The sequence below is a fragment of the Lithobates pipiens genome, unplaced genomic scaffold (genome assembly GCF_037356315.1).
Source record: "Lithobates pipiens isolate NorthernLeopardFrog02 unplaced genomic scaffold, aLitPip1_a1.2 Scaffold_18, whole genome shotgun sequence".
Classification (NCBI taxonomy): domain Eukaryota; kingdom Metazoa; phylum Chordata; class Amphibia; order Anura; family Ranidae; genus Lithobates; species Lithobates pipiens.
The window spans coordinates 603650252-603670109 of record NW_027507758.1 but is presented as its reverse complement, the minus strand read 5'-3'; the positions used below and the strand labels follow the sequence as shown (position 1 = coordinate 603670109).

At 41.0% G+C, this 19858-nt stretch overlaps 1 protein-coding gene across 1 annotated transcript in view; it reads left to right on the top strand.

Annotated features, from left to right (window-relative positions):
• Nucleotides 1–19858, top strand: part of ELP3 (elongator acetyltransferase complex subunit 3) — a 200674-nt gene that overhangs the window by 67296 nt on the left and 113520 nt on the right. The window contains exon 8 of the mRNA XM_077489256.1: nucleotides 11360–11521. Within this exon, the coding sequence (XP_077345382.1) occupies nucleotides 11360–11521 (162 nt within the window). The remainder of the gene's footprint in view (nucleotides 1–11359; nucleotides 11522–19858) is intronic.

The following is a 19858-nucleotide window of genomic DNA, read 5'->3' as shown; positions in this document are numbered from 1 at the left end:
CTCAGGATATCCTTTTTCAGCCCAAGGTGAACTACCTGCTCAAGTTCTTTCCTACATTTAAACATGGGGTTCTTGGTTAGTTTTGTATATGTAGTGTTATCTCCTAGTAGCTTCTTCATATTATCGCAGTACTGTACTTTTGAGAGGATGACAATTCCTCCGCCCTTGTCGGCGGGTCGGATAACGATATCTTTCCGCTTTGATAGTTTCTTAATCCCATTTTTCATAAACTTGGGATCCTCACGCTTCTTGATTTTTAGGTCCTTGAGATCTTGTAGCACTACCTTTTTGAATACTTCAACATGTTTATTATTGGAGACCGTTGGGTTGAACACCGATCTATTCCTTAATTCACTATGTGTCACATCCTGATCCGCTACCTGGATGCGTTTTTTGATGGGATTGCTCGCTAGATATTTTTTAATGTTTAATGTCCTAACATATTTTTGTACTCCTAGATACGTCTCAAATTTGTCCATATTCTTAGTGGGAGCGTATTTTAGCCCTTTATCGAGTACACCTATTTCCTCTTGAGATAAGGGCTGCCCACTCAGGTTGAAGATCCCCTCCCCTTTCAGTCTCTTCTTTGCCTGTAATCTTTTTCCGGCCCTCTTTCCTCTCTTCTTGGTGGACTTCTCCTTATGTCCCTGGTATCGTTTGGACGTCTCTGTGGGTGAGTCTCCATACCTCTCCCTAAAAAAGGCCTATTCTGATAGGCGTCCTGATAATAATTTTGGCTTCTCCCGTCTCTATTCTCCTCATAGTGGTCCCTTAATGGGGCATAGTGATTGTACGTCGGTACCGAATATTGGTCATGAGAGTAGGTATGGCCCTGAGGTGGGCCCCAACTGTCTCTATGGCCATTTCCATAGTTGTGTGGTGGGCTCCTTCCTCGTTGTCCATATGCTCCTTGCGGTGGGCCTCTGTTATCTCTTTGGTCATAGCCCGGTCTGTTGTAGTTATTATTTTGTCCCCTCCTATTAGAATTGTTATTGTTTTTCCAGTATGGTTTTTTACCTCCATTTTGTGGGGTCTGATTGGGGTGTATACCCCTGCCGGTGTTTTGCTGCAACCCCACTAGTTTTAGGACACATTGGTAGGCGCGAGAATACTTTTACTCTCATTTCTGATTTAAATACCCATTCATTCTTGCTGCCACAATGGAAGTCTTTTCCTTTATGGAAAAAAGGAAAATCAATTTAGAGCAGGTTTTTAACAGCTCAGACCCGAATGGCACTAAAAGTGGTGGCCTGGAGAGCCTAATACGCAGGTTAGCCCATAACATGGAAAAGAAGGTGAGCCTTTGGTGGGATATAACCACCTTCGAGCAATACCAGAAGGACAAGATAGTCCCTAGACGTCTAAGATGGGACGTCACACCAAATGACGGTCTTACGGACCAAGAATCGATTGATGAATGGTTCGCCTTTTTTAATGGGAAAGGGTTGGAATTATTAGACTTCCTAATCAAAAGGAAGCAAAGAAAACTAAATAGAATAGATCAAACGATAGGAGAAATAAAGGGAGAACTGGAGACACATAAGGATAAGTTGGAACTCACAACTATGATGACACAACTAAATAAAGACCTTGTGAAGAAAGACAGGGAAGTGCAAGCAAGGAAAAGTAAGAAATATATTAGAGATATTAATGATTTTAAAAATGAAGATGTTTTTAAATGGCAAAGACAAGGAGGGAGCTCTGATCCTATTTCTACATTTTCCACGCCTGAGAAGAACATGTCACAAGTAAACAGGCTAGAGGGACCACAACAAAATGATCAACAATATATAAACAAAATGGAGGTATCTAGATATCCGAGACAAGAAGAGAGCCGAAATGACTATAATTATTCGACTCCACAGAGGAGTGATAGGAGACCACCTCACCCCAATCAGACCCCACAAAATGGAGGTAAAAAACCATACTGGAAAAACAATAACAATTCTAATAGGAGGGGACAAAATAATAACTACAACAGACCGGGCTATGACCAAAGAGATAACAGAGGCCCACCGCAAGGAGCATATGGACAACGAGGAAGGAGCCCACCACACAACTATGGAAATGGCCATAGAGACAGTTGGGGCCCACCTCAGGGCCATACCTACTCTCATGACCAATATTCGGTACCGACGTACAATCACTATGCCCCATTAAGGGACCACTATGAGGAGAATAGAGACGGGAGAAGCCAAAATTATTATCAGGACGCCTATCAGAATAGGCCTTTTTTAGGGAGAGGTATGGAGACTCACCCACAGAGACGTCCAAACGATACCAGGGACATAAGGAGAAGTCCACCAAGAAGAGAGGAAAGAGGGCCGGAAAAAGATTACAGGCAAAGAAGAGACTGAAAGGGGAGGGGATCTTCAACCTGAGTGGGCAGCCCTTATCTCAAGAGGAAATAGGTGTACTCGATAAAGGGCTAAAATACGCTCCCACTAAGAATATGGACAAATTTGAGACGTATCTAGGAGTACAAAAATATGTTAGGACATTAAACATTAAAAAATATCTAGCGAGCAATCCCATCAAAAAACGCATCCAGGTAGCGGATCAGGATGTGACACATAGTGAATTAAGGAATAGATCGGTGTTCAACCCAACGGTCTCCAATAATAAACATGTTGAAGTATTCAAAAAGGTAGTGCTACAAGATCTCAAGGACCTAAAAATCAAGAAGCGTGAGGATCCCAAGTTTATGAAAAATGGGATTAAGAAACTATCAAAGCGGAAAGATATCGTTATCCGACCCGCCGACAAGGGCGGAGGAATTGTCATCCTCTCAAAAGTACAGTACTGCGATAATATGAAGAAGCTACTAGGAGATAACACTACATATACAAAACTAACCAAGAACCCCATGTTTAAATGTAGGAAAGAACTTGAGCAGGTAGTTCACCTTGGGCTGAAAAAGGATATCCTGAGTAAAAAAGAAGCCAAATACCTGATTCCAGAGGCATGCAGGACTCCGATTATTTACGCCTTACCAAAAATACACAAGGATAAAATTGATCCCCCGTTTAGGCCCATAGTGAATGGGATTGACTCCCTCACCTCTAGAATGGGGGAATACATAGATAAATTCTTACAACCTGTGGTCACAAAAACCGAAGCCTATCTGAGAGACACGAAGCAGGTATTGCAAATATTAGAAGAACTACCTGAAGAGGAAGGACCCTGGATTATGGCATCAGTTGATGTCTCTTCATTGTACACGGTGATTCAACACTATCAAGCCTGTGAGGCTGTAAAATGGGGCCTAAGAAAGTACAGCACGTTGTCGTGCTCCCAGCGTAAATATTTGGTCAAATGTCTGGACTTTTGCCTTAAAAACAGTTATTTTTGGCATAACCGTGAGTACTTCCATCAAAGAACTGGAGTGGCGATGGGAGCCAAATTTGCTCCCAGTGTGGCATGCTTATTCATGGCCCAATGGGAAGAGGAAGCGGTATACACTAACAGACCCAGAGAACTGGCTATATATAAAAGGTATATAGACGATATTCTGATACTCTGGAGAGGCGAAACAACCAGCCTAGTTAGATTCTTGGAAGGACTAAATATTAATAACAGAAACATTAAACTATCCTGGGAAGTGAGTACCGGATCAATATCTTTCCTAGATCTAGAAGTGACACAAAATAATAACAAATTATATACAAAGACCCATTTCAAAAATGTCGATAGGAATAGTTACTTGCCAAGAGGTAGCTGCCATCACACCAACTGGCTGTGTAATATTCCTAAGGGTCAACTGATAAGATTACGCAGAAACTGTACAAACACTAAGGACTACCACCTACAGGCTGAAAAGATAGGCCAGAGGTTCATAAATAAGGGATATGACAATGAAGACATTAGAAAGAAAATTACAGAAGTCGAAAATATGGATCGAACCACTCTAATTAGAGATAAAACCACCCCGGCACGAGGGATGGATGGGATACCGCTCATACTAAACTACAACGCTCAACACAAGAAATTTGAAAAGATTATCAGAAAACACTGGCACATCCTACGCTTAGATGTACACTTACAGGAATTGTTGCCTGAATACCCTAAATTTGTGTACAAAAAGGCAATGACTTTAAGGGACAAGATAGTCAAGAACGTCCCCGACCCCCCACCCACAGGCCTGACTTTCTTCACTGGTAAAGGGTTCTTCCCATGTAAAAGGTGCTTTGCATGCTTAAAAACAAAACGCCCAGCTGAAAAGAAATTTAATTTTACGTCTACAAGCACTGGGAACACGTACGAAATAAAAGATTTCGTATGCTGTAATACCGAGGGAGCGGTGTACGTGTTGCAATGCAGTTGTGGCTTGCAATACGTAGGCCGCACCAAAAGACCTTTAAGGGTACGAATAAAAGAGCATGTTAAAAACATCATTAATGGCTTCGACAAGCACAGCGTTTCCAGGCACTTTTGCATACACCATAACAAGGACCCTACCCAGCTTATGTTTTGGGGTATCGAACCCTACAAAAGACATTGGAGAGGGAGCCATAAGGTCAGAACACTAAGTCAGGCAGAGTCTAGATGGATTTTCACTTTAGACACTTTTGCGCCCCAGGGACTCAATATTGATTTTGACCTTAATTGTTTTATTAGTGATTTTTGACTACATTATTTATAAGCTTCTTTTGTTAGGATGTTTTAAAATTACTATTATGTGAATTTTGGATCTCCTTTCCGGTGTCCTCTCCTAAATTGAGAGTGATTCTGATATTTTGACATATTCTATCTTATCCTATTCTATTTTTATATATATTCTATTCCCCTTTTTTTACTCAGTCTCTGTTTTTAGTGTCACTCTTGGAGATCGATTATGACTACCGCTCATACTAAACTATAACGCTCATATCAGAGTGATTCTGATATTTTTACATATTCTATCTTATCCTATTCTATTTTTATATATATTCTATTCCCCTTTTTTTAATCAGTCTATGTTTTTAGTGTTACTCTTGGAGATCGATTATGACTCCCGTTAGGACCATCTATGATGGCCGTTATCATGGAATTCTTACATCCTAGTCCAATATATTGTTGATCTCATATACACACAATTTTAGCTATAACTTTTAATTCTTTCCCATACCACTCAGTCTATACACTGGTAGTGATCTAGTAAATAGTCGTAAGTGTGTTTTAGATCACTGTCTCCCTCCTAGACATCACTGCTTTTTAGATGGACCTGTTGATAATTTATATCGCCAATAGCTGATTCCCAATTATTGGCCATGCTATACCACACACCTTAAGATTTTATATAATTATCGATATCTCTTACACATAATAATTTTATGACTATGGTTTTACTAGTGTAGCTTTTATTTTGATTTTATTTAATCACTTTCAATTTTAATATATTCGTCCAGTATTGCCCATACTTTTCTTTCTTGTTGTTTTATGCTAGATGTCATTTTAGAAACGAACGTTATTGCGCAGGTGCGCTAATGAGAAGGGTTGCTCTGTTACTACCTTCGGGGCTGCGCCAATAAGAATAATGTTTCCTGGGTATTTCCCAGCGGGCTATAACAGTTAATGATCATCTACAATAAAAAATACCCCCACAAAATGATCGCAAGTGAGGCTTGCACATTTCCTGCCACTGTCACGTCCGTTGACCATTACTCTATATATATTAGCCCACGAGAAAATGGCCGTAGATGGGGCCACAATGGACTTCACAAAAATGGCTGCTAATTACTGACACTATTTATACGTTCGCCCTTACCCCAGTTGTTATTCCCTGATGAAGTCATTTGACGATACGCGTAGGAACACAATTGGCCAGTAAGGACACCGGAAGTGACGTCCGGAAGCGCGAACGTGACACGCGTTCGTTTAAGTTGTGCTTTTATTATTGTTTTAAATGTGAGTACCTTACCTTCGTTTTATACCCAATAAATTGTGAATACGTACTTCACTATTGGAGTGTTCCCCTTGCTTTCTCTGCATGTTACAACGTGCCCATGGTGAATGAGAGTCCAGGATTACATCACCTACTGAACCTACATTGGACAACAAGCGTCACTTTGGAAATGCTGTTTACCTTACAGCAGTAAGGTAAGGTAATTACTGCACCTAGTGTGAGGATATTATACGCATAGGAGCACTGGTGGAATCCACCCCCTGCTTTTGGAGCACGCAGGATACTGCCTTGTTGATCATCAAATGGACGCATTTTATCACTAAATGGATATGCTCTCCATATAACTATAGTTCACCTTATTTTTGTTTTTGGAATTTTTGCTCAAACACACATTTCACTGCTTATGGACTATTAGTATTTTGTTCAGACACGTGATACACTACACATGGATTATTAGTATTTTGTGTATTCTTTGATCTGTTTTGCACTTTTATAACGACACTCAGTTGTTTTTTTTTTTTTTTTTTTTCATTTTTTTTTTTTTTTTTTTTTTTTTTTTTTTCATATCATTTATATATTTGGATATATACTTAATATCATCTCACTGTCATCTATAGAGGATTTTTCATATCAAGTTTTTTGTCAAGCGCACAATGTGACCTGGTTTATTGCACTTTAATATTTATGCACATTGTCTGAGCTTATTTAAACATACAGTTTCACACTTTAGTTTATTTCTGTTTTGGTTGTCACTTGAGTACATGTTAATTTAATTAGATCTAAGTAGTCGGAGCGCAACACCATTTCTTAATCACTATCACTTAATCTGGGGAGGGTGTATACCCCTGCCGGTGTTTTGCTGCAACCCCACTAGTTTTAGGACACATTGGTAGGCGCGAGAATACTTTTACTCTCATCAGTGGGAAGAATGCTCCTTACATTGGTGGTCAGTGGGAAGAATGTTCCTTACATTGGTGATCAGTGGGAAGAAGGTCCCTTACATTGGTGGTCAGTGGAAAGAATGCTCTTTAGGTTGGCGGTGAGTGGAAATTTGACTACTTTAGCCACAGCAAGATAAGGACCTATACTGTCCGAGTGGACACTGTGGTCTCCTCTGGAGAGGTCTGAAAAAGCTTTAAAGCTTCAAAGCCAATTCTCACTACTGATTGGAAATCTTTAGCTCTGACTCAGCAATGGATGGGGTGGAGGTGTCCAAAGTGTCTTATATGGGAGAACCTAATAAACGCTTCGAGCGTATTGGGTTGCCTGAGCATTTGTAGTGAATGAGGGTGATAGTTCCCAGACTGGCTTCTCGCATTCATTGAATATCAGTAACATTGCATGTCATCACTTGTCGTCGTTGCTTTGAAAAAAGAAGAGCAGTCGGATGTGGCGGCGCTGGCGGCAGGAGATCTGATAGAGCATAGAGAGGGAACGATTTGTGTGGGAGTGAATAGACTCTCAGAACGTTCTCCTTTAATCTCCACAAATAACCAGATGTAATTATTTATATGAAGAGCAGCGGACTGCACTCGCCAGACCACTTATTGATGAGAAAATCTAAAGGCAAATGCTGCACGCAAAAAGCTTTTATTTGTCACACGAGAGCGACGACTGACTAATGAAATCTATGTATTTCAAAGCTTGAGGGTAAAAGGTACATTAAAGCAGAGATGTAAATCTGATCTCCGGCCTTCCCTAGAGATGTACAGAGACCCATCACTGGATCCTTAATCCTTGCAGATGTTCTAGTTTTAAGCTGGTACCATGACCTCTACCCCAGGTTTCTCGTTTTAGAGTTGCGCCTTTCTCTTGCAGCGTCCTATGGCATCACCCTTGCTTGTAGGGATTAGCGTTGCGTCTTCCTGCACTGTGTGCATCAAGAGAAACGCACAGCCCTGTAGCCTAGGAGGACAAGGCACTCCCCTGCTCCTCTTTCCTCCTCCATTACCCTCTCTTCTCTAAGTTTCTCAGAGCTTACAGATTGACCTCAGACAGCACTGTCCACTGTTAAAGTATAACTATATGTAAAACATTTTTTGGTGTTGGATAGATTGGAGAGTGTAGAGCACACCAGTTTATGGATATTCACCCTCACGGTTTGCCCCAGTCACTGTTATCACGGGGAGTGAAAAAAAAAATCCCAAATTTGGTTTGTCACCAGAACAGGAATAGAGGGTAAATCTTCCAGTTAAGGACACTAGTTGGTGACAACCGGGGTTTCGCTCACTTTTTAGGGAGTTCCTGCAAAGTGTGAGTAAAGGACAGGAAGTGAAAGGAAATCTCCCCAATGGGGCACATAAAAGCTGACGGGTTATTGCTGCCCCTTAGTTTATCCAAAATGGGGAAAAAATACATCACATACAGTACAGAAAGAGGTATAGTATTCATAGGTTCTTAGTATTTACCGTATAGGCTCATACATTCCGGTAATTGTTGATCGTGTTGAATTGTTAATTGTTGAATCAGTGCGTAGCGTCTTTATCAGATTTGTCTGGGCAAAAAAAAGCAACCACGCCTGTCCCACCTACATTTGGCCTTGACCAAAACCCATGGAGGCCTGGCCTTCCCGGAACCGATTCGATATTACCAGGCAGTATACCTCGCTAGGGCACTAACATGGTGTAGAGATGGGAGACATAAAGCCTGGGTAACGATTGAACAATTTTGTACTGAGATCCCACTTCAATGTGTGCCATGGTTGCCAAGATCAGTTGGAACCTTACGGCACCACCACCTTATAGGGGCAACTCTTAGAGTAGTGCAACAAAGTCATATTTTTTCCAAGACAGAAGGGGCGATTACTCGGCTTTACCCAGTATTGGGGAACCCAGCATCTCTCCCAGGCCAGACCTGATTTGAAACAAATTTTTGGGCAAGATACATTTAGTTTCGTTGATTACCTTGAAGACTAGGGCTGAAATACAGTTGATGTTTAATCCATCATTGGACCCCTGGGTGATGCAGCAACTTGCCCATTTTCTTAGCTCTCCTCTTCATGGGGGGTGGTCAAACCGTTCTAATACAGCATTGGAAATGTATGCCTGGTAGAGGCACCCTCTGCCCATGGGGCATCTGAGGCATATAAAGTGCTAACATATCCTCCTGAGGGTTTTGTCCCAGGATTCCTTTCATAAATGGGAAAGAGGTTTGGACATAATATTCTCCGAAGAGCGGGGGGGTCATATTCTATACTTTGCCCACTATTTCTCAGTGACTAGTAAATATCAAGAGCTGAGTTATAAGATCCTCACACGTTTGTACAAAGTTCCATCTCTGCTGCAGAAAATCTATCCTGAAATGATGAATACCTGTTGACGTTATGGAGCGGCAGAGGGTACCATGCTGCATGTTTTTTGGTCTAAAGTGCAAGACCTCATAAGGCAGCTCACTGATCACGATCTGGGATCTGACCCGGCCAGATATCTTCTTTGTCCTTCAGATTTTCAAGTGTAAATATAAAAATTCAATGATCGTCCATATTCTGATTGCGGGTAAGGCATGCGTTCAAGCAGGAATCACCTCCTGTGATTTTGCTGTGGCTTCTTTCTTCCTCCTTACCTTTTTAGAAAAAAATTGTTGTTTTTATGATTATTGCACAGTCAAGACGGCAGAGGTCCAAGAGTCTGCTATCACTAGAACTATAATATAAGGAATATGACTTTTTGGATTTTGTGTACCTACCAAAAAGCTATATTTTGTGGTATGCACGCAATTGTATCATGTTTTTTTTGTTTGTATGGAAAGTTGTTTAAAATAAAATATAAAGTAGAATAAAAAAAAAAACATTGTTGACCGGTGTTCTGGCAGATAGTGTCCTGCCATCATATAGTGTCCGCCCCGTACTGTGCATGCGCAGTACGGGGCAGAAGAAGCTTTGGAAAATCTCTGAAGATGAACGCCGCCTGCGCCGTGAGTGGAGGTGGTAGCCCCACCATCCAAGCGGACATAGGGTTGGGAAAATTAGAGGGCCCCTCGCAGGCGAGCTTCGCTCGCCACGCTTCGGGCTCGGCCTCGCTGCGCTCGGCTCTTTTATATTCCTACTCTATGTCCACTTGGATGGTGGGGATAGATCCTGGACTCACAGCACAGGCGCCGTTCATCCTCGGCTATTTTCAGAATCTGTGTGTGCTGTGTACTGTGCATGCGCAGTACACAGCGGACACTATCCGATGGGGGACCATATATGATAGGACACCGGCAAAGCTTTTTAGGACACGTCCCTCCATGGCATTTCCCCTATAACCCTGCCCTACTTCATGAGTCCTCTGTTGCTAGTGTCCCAAAGTGATGGACCTTTTCTCCTTTGCGAATAAGTGACCCTTAGCTAAACTAGTTTATTATTTTTATCTTTGTATTCTTCAAACCATAGAAAATCCTCCTTCGTCAGTTAGTTTCAGTCTTCTACCTCAAGGAAGACCTAGTCCTCCCATCAGATTCTACCTCCAAACCACATCTTCTAGTAGGTAAAGATGACTCCCTTTGCATCCTAATCTCAGGACCTCATTTGAGGCTTCCTGCGTAGATATTCATCATCACAAGATAGATATGTTGGCTCATCTTGTGAGTCTACACTATAAACTTTGAGATTCCTCCTACTCTATTAAGTTTTCACTCCACCAAATCGGTGGGAGATTTTGGTGCACTCTGGCCTTATGCCTCTGTTTCCCACCATTAGAAGTCTACTACCTGGTCTAGTGCATGGAAAGGTTATAGGATCTACCGGGTTGATGTCCAGTCCTTTTGTGGATGCAAAGCTCTTGTTGTGGCACTCTGGAGTTTAGGCTGTTGGCCTTTGTTTAAGTTGGGCCTGTTGTTGCCCGCTCTTCCTATTTATTGCTTGGAGATATCCCATGGTGTATGAATACTCTGACTGTGTCCTGTACTGTATGATTAAGGCTCTGTTTACACTAGTGTGACTTGCGACCCATAAAGTTGCATTACATGTCCAAACCCATGTATTTCAATAGCACCTGTTACAATATATGCAAATAAAGTTGCAGCGTCTTTTAAAAAAAAGGTTCCTGCACTACTTTACTTTGATGCGACTTGAGTGCCATAGAGTGTAAAAAATATTGCACCTCAAAACTCGTGACTTTGCAGTCGCACTAGCGTGAACCGAGCTTAAAATAGGAGGACCCAAGTCCTCTTCCCTTCAGTTCCTTGGTTAGTCTGCATTGCTTGTTACAAAACTGAGGATTCCTGGAGTGGGGTAGGGTTATAGAGGAGACAGATACTGCAGACTCCTGGGAAATTGCCTGGGTATCCCAGTAGGCTGCAGTAATATCCTCCTCATATAGGCAGGAATTGAAGACTGGATAATTCAAATGAAAGAGAAAAAAAAGGTACTTGAACGCAATTAAATATTAAACTTTTTATTTTTTATATTTTAGAGAGGGGGACGAATGAATGGGAAATTATCTACTTTAAAATGGAAAAAAATCCTTAGAATAACATGGTGTTCCTCTATTGCAGGTACTCGGAGCGGAGCAACACAAAGTGTGTGGGGATCACCATAGAGACCCGGCCGGACTATTGCCTGAAGCGTCATCTGAGTGACATGTTGTCATATGGCTGCACCAGGCTGGAGATCGGTGTGCAGAGCGTGTACGAAGATGTAGCCAGAGATACCAACCGGTATGTAGTGTCTTCATTCATACAGCAATATGACACCATGACTGTATAGTCAAAGCTTATGATGATCATATCCTGATTCATGTTTAATTCTGTTATGGTGGTGGTGTTTGGAATGTCCACTAGGACCTTTGTACCTCTCAACATGATGAGCTTTGGAAAAGGGAAGCCAGAGTATATCCACTGGGGTATAATCTTCACTTTGTCTCGCATTATCACTTTTTGGGTACGTGTCCACCAAGTATGGAGCATAGTGCAAGGGTGATCGTAGCCACAGATTCTAGCTGCAGTAAGATAACAGAAGAATATTACTGCAGACATTCTCCAATGATAAGATAATGAATAAACTGCAGGCTGTGGCATTGGCTTACTTTGGTCTTCATTGGCCTATATTGGTCTTCATTGGCCTATATTGGTCTTCATTGGCCTACATTGGTCTTCATTGGCCTACATTGGTCTTCATTGGCCTACATTGGTCTTCATTGGCCTACACTGGTCTTCATTGGCCTACACTGGTCTTCATTGGCCTACACTGGTCTTCATTGGCCTACACTGGTCTCCATTGGCCTACACTGGTCTTCATTGGCCTACACTGGTCTTCATTGGCCTACACTGGTCTTCATTGGCCTACACTGGTCTTCATTGGCCTACACTGGTCTTCATTGGCCTACACTGGTCTTCATTGGCCTACACTGGTCTTCATTGGCCTACACTGGTCTTCATTGGCCTACACTGGTCTTTATTGGCCTACACTGGTCTTTATTGGCCTACACTGGTCTTTATTGGCCTACACTGGTCTTTATTGGCCTACACTGGTCTTCGTTGGCCTACACTGGTCTTCGTTGGCCTACATTGGTCTTCATTGACCTACATTGGTCATCATTGGCCTACAATGGTCTTCATTGGCTTATACTGGTCTGCTTTGGCCGCATACCAAAGACATCACTTTTAATAAGTCTTTATTAAGCCAGCACAAGTGCATAGAGAGTTACCACCTACATTTCATGGCTGATGCGAGTGGTAGAGAGTTGTTAGGGCTTATTAATTTCTACGACTAAGCCCATAAGGGTGAAACGCATCAGAGGGTTGGCCTATAGTCTGGGACTATCAGTATATTGTACTGGATCAATAAAGACTTACGAGTGACATCATTGGTGTGCGGCCACCTGCTTGATTTAGCACAGAACGCTGATAGGCTCCAGATCTGTTTAAAGCAGAAACGGAGCAGAATTTGTGGGGTTTGGACCAGTGCCTTACCTTTTTTATATATCTGCTAACAGAAAAGAGGGTTTGGTACAGATAAGAGAGAAAAGGATAGAATTGTCTAATTGTATCACGTTTATATTGTTTATACATCTATCCATTGGATGAGCATCTTTGTTGGAATGACCAAAGCATGGAATCCAGCTACCTTTGCATAATTATAGCTGTGCCATTGTGCATCAGAAGTAATGTCCACAATTTGTGGTGGGTCAGCTCAGAAGGACACATAGGACCTTTGGGTTAGTCAGTATAACAAGTAGGTCCCAACTTCATAGTGTCTCACAGTGCCTCCAACCTACCACAGTGCTGTCCAGCTTCCCACAGAGCCGGTGTTTCATCAGATTCGGCGACCTGTCAGAATATCTAACGGAAGTAATGTTCCATCACCACCATCTTGCTACACCCCACACTCCTCTACAGCAAGGATACACTGAGAAGGGGGGAAAGCGGACATCTTGTTACACCCACCGGAGTTTTGTATTTTACACTTATTTTTAACTGTATTGTAAGTTTATATAGTAAAATACAGTAGTTAGAACTCCGTCTGACTGGTTAGTTGTTGAATTTTAAAAGCAGCGGCAAGCCTGCTAATCTCGCAAGTTTGCTAATCTGACAGAAGATCGCTGCTTTTAAAATGTAAACATCTAAACATTCAGACTGAGTTCTGTATTTCACTATATAAACTCGCTTTACTGTTAAAACGAAGTGTAAAATGCAGAACTCCGGTGGGTGTAACAAGATGCCCGCTTTCCCTCTTCTCAGTATATACTTGCTATAGAGGAGTGTAGGGTGTAGCAAGATGGCGGCAACTAAACATCACTTCCGTTACACATTCTGACTGGTCGCCTAATCTGATGAAACACCACCAACCTCCACCAATAGTGTCCTACAGATCCTCCAAACCTCCCACAGTGCCCATGTAACACCCCCTGGCCTCCCAGACGCCTATCTAGAGAGAGCATCCCCCATGGTTGTCCCCAGCCCACTCTAGAAACCTCCCCCCCCCTTTTTTTTCTGTTGAAGAAAGGGAAGTTTTAGAAGAATTTACCAGCCCTGGTCTCAAAGAGGTTGAGAAACACTGCTTTAAAATCGAACTATAGGCAAAACCGCATTTTTATTATTTTTTTTACATTTTGGATAGAGTAAGGAAGGGTTATAACCCCTGTAAGATATATATAGATAGATATATCTATCTATCTATCTATCCTATCTATCCTATCTATCCTATCTATCCTATCTATCCTATCTATCTATCCTATCTATCTATCTATCTATCCTATCTATCTATCTATCTATCTATCTATCTATCCTATCTATCTATCTATCTATCTATCTATCTATCTATCTATATATATATATAATTTTTTTTTTTTTTTTGCCATCTGTGTCTCACTTTTTTCATTATTTTTTTTTTTATACAAGAGCACATTGATTTGGTGTTTATTCATCAAAATAATTTTTCTTTATAAAGTTTATGTAGTTTGTATACACAGTTGCTTAATCGTTCACGATTTTGCTTCAGTATAAGGGTTTAGCGCTACTTCTTCCCACATTTGCAAATTTTTTACTAAAATATCCATTTTTAGTGTGGTAGCAGATTTATCTTGCACATTTGGATAGCGCAGTGTTTTTTTTTTTTTCTTGGTTTAGAGGAAATTAATTCCTCCAGAGGTTGCTAGGGGTTCCTTCAGCATTGGCCATTTTATGCCTCTCAGATACGTTCCCACTCACACCATTGATCTTTTTAGATACCTGCAAGGAGGTAATTCTTCCCAATGACCACAAGTGTAAGGACCATTCTTCCCACTGACCATCACACTAATGTATCATGAGCTGTAGATTTCTAATTATTAGCAGGGGTTCCCCGAGACTGGAGAACTATTTCAAGGGTTCCTCTGTGTTGAAAAGGTTGATAAAGGCTGTTATATACTATTGGAGGAGATCTATACTGTATATACTATTGGAGGAGATCTATACTGTATATACTATTGGAGGAGATCTATACTGTGTATATACTATTGGAGGAGATCTATACTGTGTATATTATTGGAGGAGATCTATACTGTGTATATACTATTGGAGGAGATCTATACTGTGTATATTATTGGAGGAGATCTATACTGTATATACTATTGGAGGAGACCTATACTGTGTATATTATTGGAGGAGATCTATACTGTGTATATTATTGGAGGAGATCTATACTGTGTATACTATTGGAGGAGATCTATACTGTGTATACTATTGGAGGAGATCTATACTGTGTATACTATTGGAGGCGATCTATACTGTGTATACTATTGGAGGAGATCTATACTGTGTATACTATTGGAGGAGATCTATACTGTGTATACTATTGGAGGAGATCTATACTGTATATACTATTGGAGGAGATCTATACTGTATATACTATTGGAGGAGATCTATACTGTATATACTATTGGAGGAGATCTATACTGTATATACTATTGGAGGAGATCTATACTGTGTATACTATTGGAGGAGATCTATACTGTGTATACTATTGGAGGAGATCTATACTGTGTATACTATTGGAGGAGATCTATACTGTGTATACCATTGGAGGAGATATATACTGTGTATATTATTGGAGGAGATCTATACTGTATATACTATTGGAGGAGAGATATACTGTGTATATACTATTGGAGGAGATCTATACTGTGTATATTATTGGAGGAGATCTATACTGTATATATACTATTGGAGGAGACCTATACTGTGTATATTATTGGAGGAGATCTATACTGTGTATACTATTGGAGGAGATCTATACTGTATATACTATTGGAGGAGATCTATACTGTATATACTATTGGAGGAGATCTATACTGTATATACTATTGGAGGAGATCTATACTGTGTATACCATTGGAGGAGATATATACTGTATATACTATTAGAGGATGAATCTGGTAAATATCATCAGACTCCGATCTTTTTTCAAAGACAAAAAAAAAAGTTAGACTGTTTTGCAGATTTTCAAACAGAACTGTAATATAGTATATGCTGGCCATACAAAAACAATGTCTTCCTTCAAAAAAATAAAATAAAAAAAAATGTAATTTTAAGAACGTTCGTTCGTTCGGTTTTCGAATCATTAGTGGGGTCAAATCGACGTTTATTTTCAACTACAGTGAAGGGAAAATTTAGAAAAAATAGAAAACTTCTTGGTGAAAGGAATTTTCAGACAGTGTTTGTGGTTTTCGTTCAGAATTTACATTGCTTTTAACATTCTGTTTTAAAATGAAGTTAAAATTTCAAACGTTCTTTCATTCAGCGAATGTACAAAGATTTTTCGTCTGAATATTCTCATCCGAAAATTGATCGGTGTGGTCAGCATAAGGCTCGGTACACACCTATGCAGTTTGCTTTTGATCTGTGTCTACACTGCTTTTTGCTGAGCGTTTAGTACAGTATAACGTGCCCCAATAGCAAGCTGCAAATTGTAGTATAGAGCGCCCCAATAGCAAGGTAAAGAAAACTTCTGCCTTTAGAACCACTCACTACCTGCCCAGGACTACATGTCCCATGAGGCATTGCTCCTCACACATGCATAAGTTCTCAGGCACTTACTGACATGTATGGATGATATACCGAGCTGTATGTGTGCTGCACTGTATTTCCTGCTATGTAAACAAATAATGCATTCTGTATGCAGGCCAACCAATCGGCTGGCCGATTAATCCATTATGAGAATAGTAATCGATTAATTTCAAAATCGATTAGTTGTCTTTTAATCGGTTAGTTGTTTCAGCCTTATTATGAAGCATATCTGAGCTTTTTTTTTTTGGGGGGGGGGGTTAAAATTACTCTGCTGGGCTCAGTAAGAGACTGGAGGGAAGGGACGTGCTCCTTCCCACTGGAACATATCTGAAGCTGTCAATCACAGGCTGTGTTCTGGAGCTCCCTGTCCCCTTTTATCTCTTGGTGTCAGGAACCAGGAAGCAGCAGACCGAAATGACACTTAGTGGGTTATTTACTAAAGGAAAATACACTTTGCACTTTCAGTGAAATTTCAGTGCACTTGCAAGTAAAGTCGCTGTAGATCCGAGGGGGGCATGCAAGGAAAATAACAAAACAGCATTTTAGCTTGCACATGATTGGATGATAAAATCAGCAGAGCTTCCACTCATTTCAGATCTACCCCTTAGATTTAGAGCGACTGCACTTAGTGCACTTTCAGTACAAAGTGGATTTGCCTTTCATAAATAACCCCCATTATTGCTCTGGATAGAGACAAGTAAACACTACAGAGGGCTATGCTTTGCTCATATTTCATGTCTGAGGTCTACAATCACTTTAAAGCCATCCAATGACAGTACAGGTTTGATTGTTACCCTAGCCCCAGCCTTTAAAAAAAAATAAAAAAATCTGGTTTTAGAAGGTTCCCTATGGACTGATTGTTCCTTCTAAATGGTGGGTGATCGTATAACATCTAAAGAGTAATGAAATGAGATACACCTAAAGAGCAACCACAAATTCTTCGAGAAGCTTCCTCCGATCTCCTTGTGCATGCCCAGGAGATCGGGCATTGCCAGTAAAAGTCTAAATATAAGCAATACTGATTCCTTAGGTAGACTGAAGCTTCATCCAACCGTTACGCTTTGTTCTGGTTTCATCCGCCACGAGCGCGATCTTTGCATCCTGCGCGTGCCTTACCTTCATCTTTTGGCTTTTTTGCTCAGCTCGCCGCCTGGAAAGTTGTTTTGCTGATGCTGGCCGAAGAGTTCCGGACAAAAAAAAAATAATGGGGGGGGGGGGAAAAAAACCCACTGCCCACGCGGCGAGCGTGGAGGCGTGTGGAGATGGGAGATAACCGTCCTGCCAAGGCGCTGCCGCGGCCTAATCAATAAATCTTTTAAGCGCGGAGACTTGTAATCCTGACTTTTCACGACCTCTATTATATTACTGCCTGTCCTTGTCACCGGCACACGGCACCCGGCAGCAATGTTTTCTAATTCCAGACACTTCTGCTCTGCTGTCGGTGGGAAAACCAGTTTTGGTGCAGGAAAAAAAAAATAATATATATATATATTAATTTTATATATTAATTATATATATATTGGAAGTAATATGCACAGTTATCCTTTTTATATCTGACCTCCGTCCTTCCCATCAGTCTTGCAAGGTTGTAGCGGCTCCTCTCCAGGACTGAAACGGCTTGCTCCTGATGTCACTGCACACTGTGAGCTTCTCTCAGTGTGCATTAGAAGCTGCAGCATCATTTAACCCTTTCCACTCCTGTCCTTGGCCTGCCCCTTTCATTTGTTTGGATTTTAGTCCTTTTCGATCGGCATCACATGTGGGTGATACAGTGGGGGGAAAATAATTATTTGATCCCCTGCAGATTTTGTACGTTTGCCCACAAAGCAATGAAGGGTCTCGTTTTTTTTTTTTAATCATAGGTGTATTTTAAATAATAGAGACAGAATATCAACCAAAAAAAAAAAAAAACACATGATACAAATAAAATAAGCATTTTATCCCCAAGCAAAACATGACTTACCGTAGTACTTGGTGGAGAAACCCTTGATGGCCAGCACAGAGGTCAGACATTTCTTGTAGTTGGTGACCAGGTTCGCACACATCTCAGGAGGGGTTTTGGTCCACTCTTCTTTACAGATCTTCTCTAAATTAATAAACGTATTTTTTTTTTTTTTTGGCTTTTGCTTGCCAACTCGAAGTTTTGCCTCCTTCTATAAATTTTCTATAGGATTAAGGTCTGGAGACTAGTTAGGCCACTCCGTGACCTTAACCACGTCAATACCGGGCACTTATACACCTTTCTGCCCAGACCAATTTTGAGCTTTCAGCGCTGTCGCACTTTGAATGACAAATGCGCGGTCATGCTACACTGCACCCAAACAATTTTTTTTATCATAGTTACATAGTTACATAGTTAGTCAGGTTGAAAAAAGACACAAGTCCATCCAGTTCAACCAAAAAAAAAAAAAAAAAAAAAAAAAATATATATATATATATATATATATATATATATATATATATATATATATATATATATATATATGTAATATATATATATATATACACATATACCAGCCCATATACCCAATTCTATACCCACAGTTGATCCAGAGGAAGGCAAAAAAAAACCAGCAGAGCATGATCCAATTTGCTAAAGCAGGGGAAAAAATTCCTTCCTGATCCCCCGAGAGGCAATCGGATTTTCCCCGGATCAACTTTACCTATAAATTTTAGTACCCAGTTATAATACGTACACTTAGGAAAGTATCCAGGCCTTTCTTAAAGCAATCCACTGAGCTGGCCATAACCACCTCTGCAGGGAGTCTATTCCACATTTTCACAGCTCTTACTGTGAAGAAACCTTTCCGTATTTGGAGATGAAATCTCTTCTCCTCTAGACGTAAAGAGTGCCCCCTTGTCCTCTTTGTTGACTTTAAAATGAATAACTCGACACCAAGTTTCCTATATGGACCCCTTATATATATATTGATATATTATCAATTTTTTTCCCCATAAATAGAGCTTTCTTTTGGTGGTATTTGATCGCCTCTAGGATTTTTATTTTCTGCAAAACAAATTTAAAAAAAAACGAAAATGTTGAAAAATGTTTTTTCTTTCAGTTACAAAACTTTGTAAATAAGTACATTTACTTCTTCACTGATGGGGCCACACTGAAGGGCACTGATAAGGCGGCACTGATGGGCACCGATTGACACTGATATGTGACATGGATGGGCAAAGAAAGGTGGCACGAATAGGCACTGATAGGTGGCACGAATTGGCATGGATAGGCGGCACGGATGGGTATGGATAGGCAGCACGGATGGGTGGTCTAGGGTGGCATACCTGGTGCTAGGCATCCCTGGTGGTCTGGTGGCGTCCCTGGTGGTCCAGTATGGGCTCCCTCTTGGGGGCTGCGCTGATAATCGATCAGCACAGACCCCCCTGTCCCCCGTCAGAGGAGCAGCCAATGGGCTCTCCTCTACTCGCGCCTGACAGATGCGAGTGAGGAAAAGCCGATCACCGGCTCTTCCTATTTACACTGTGATCAGCCATGATTGGACACGG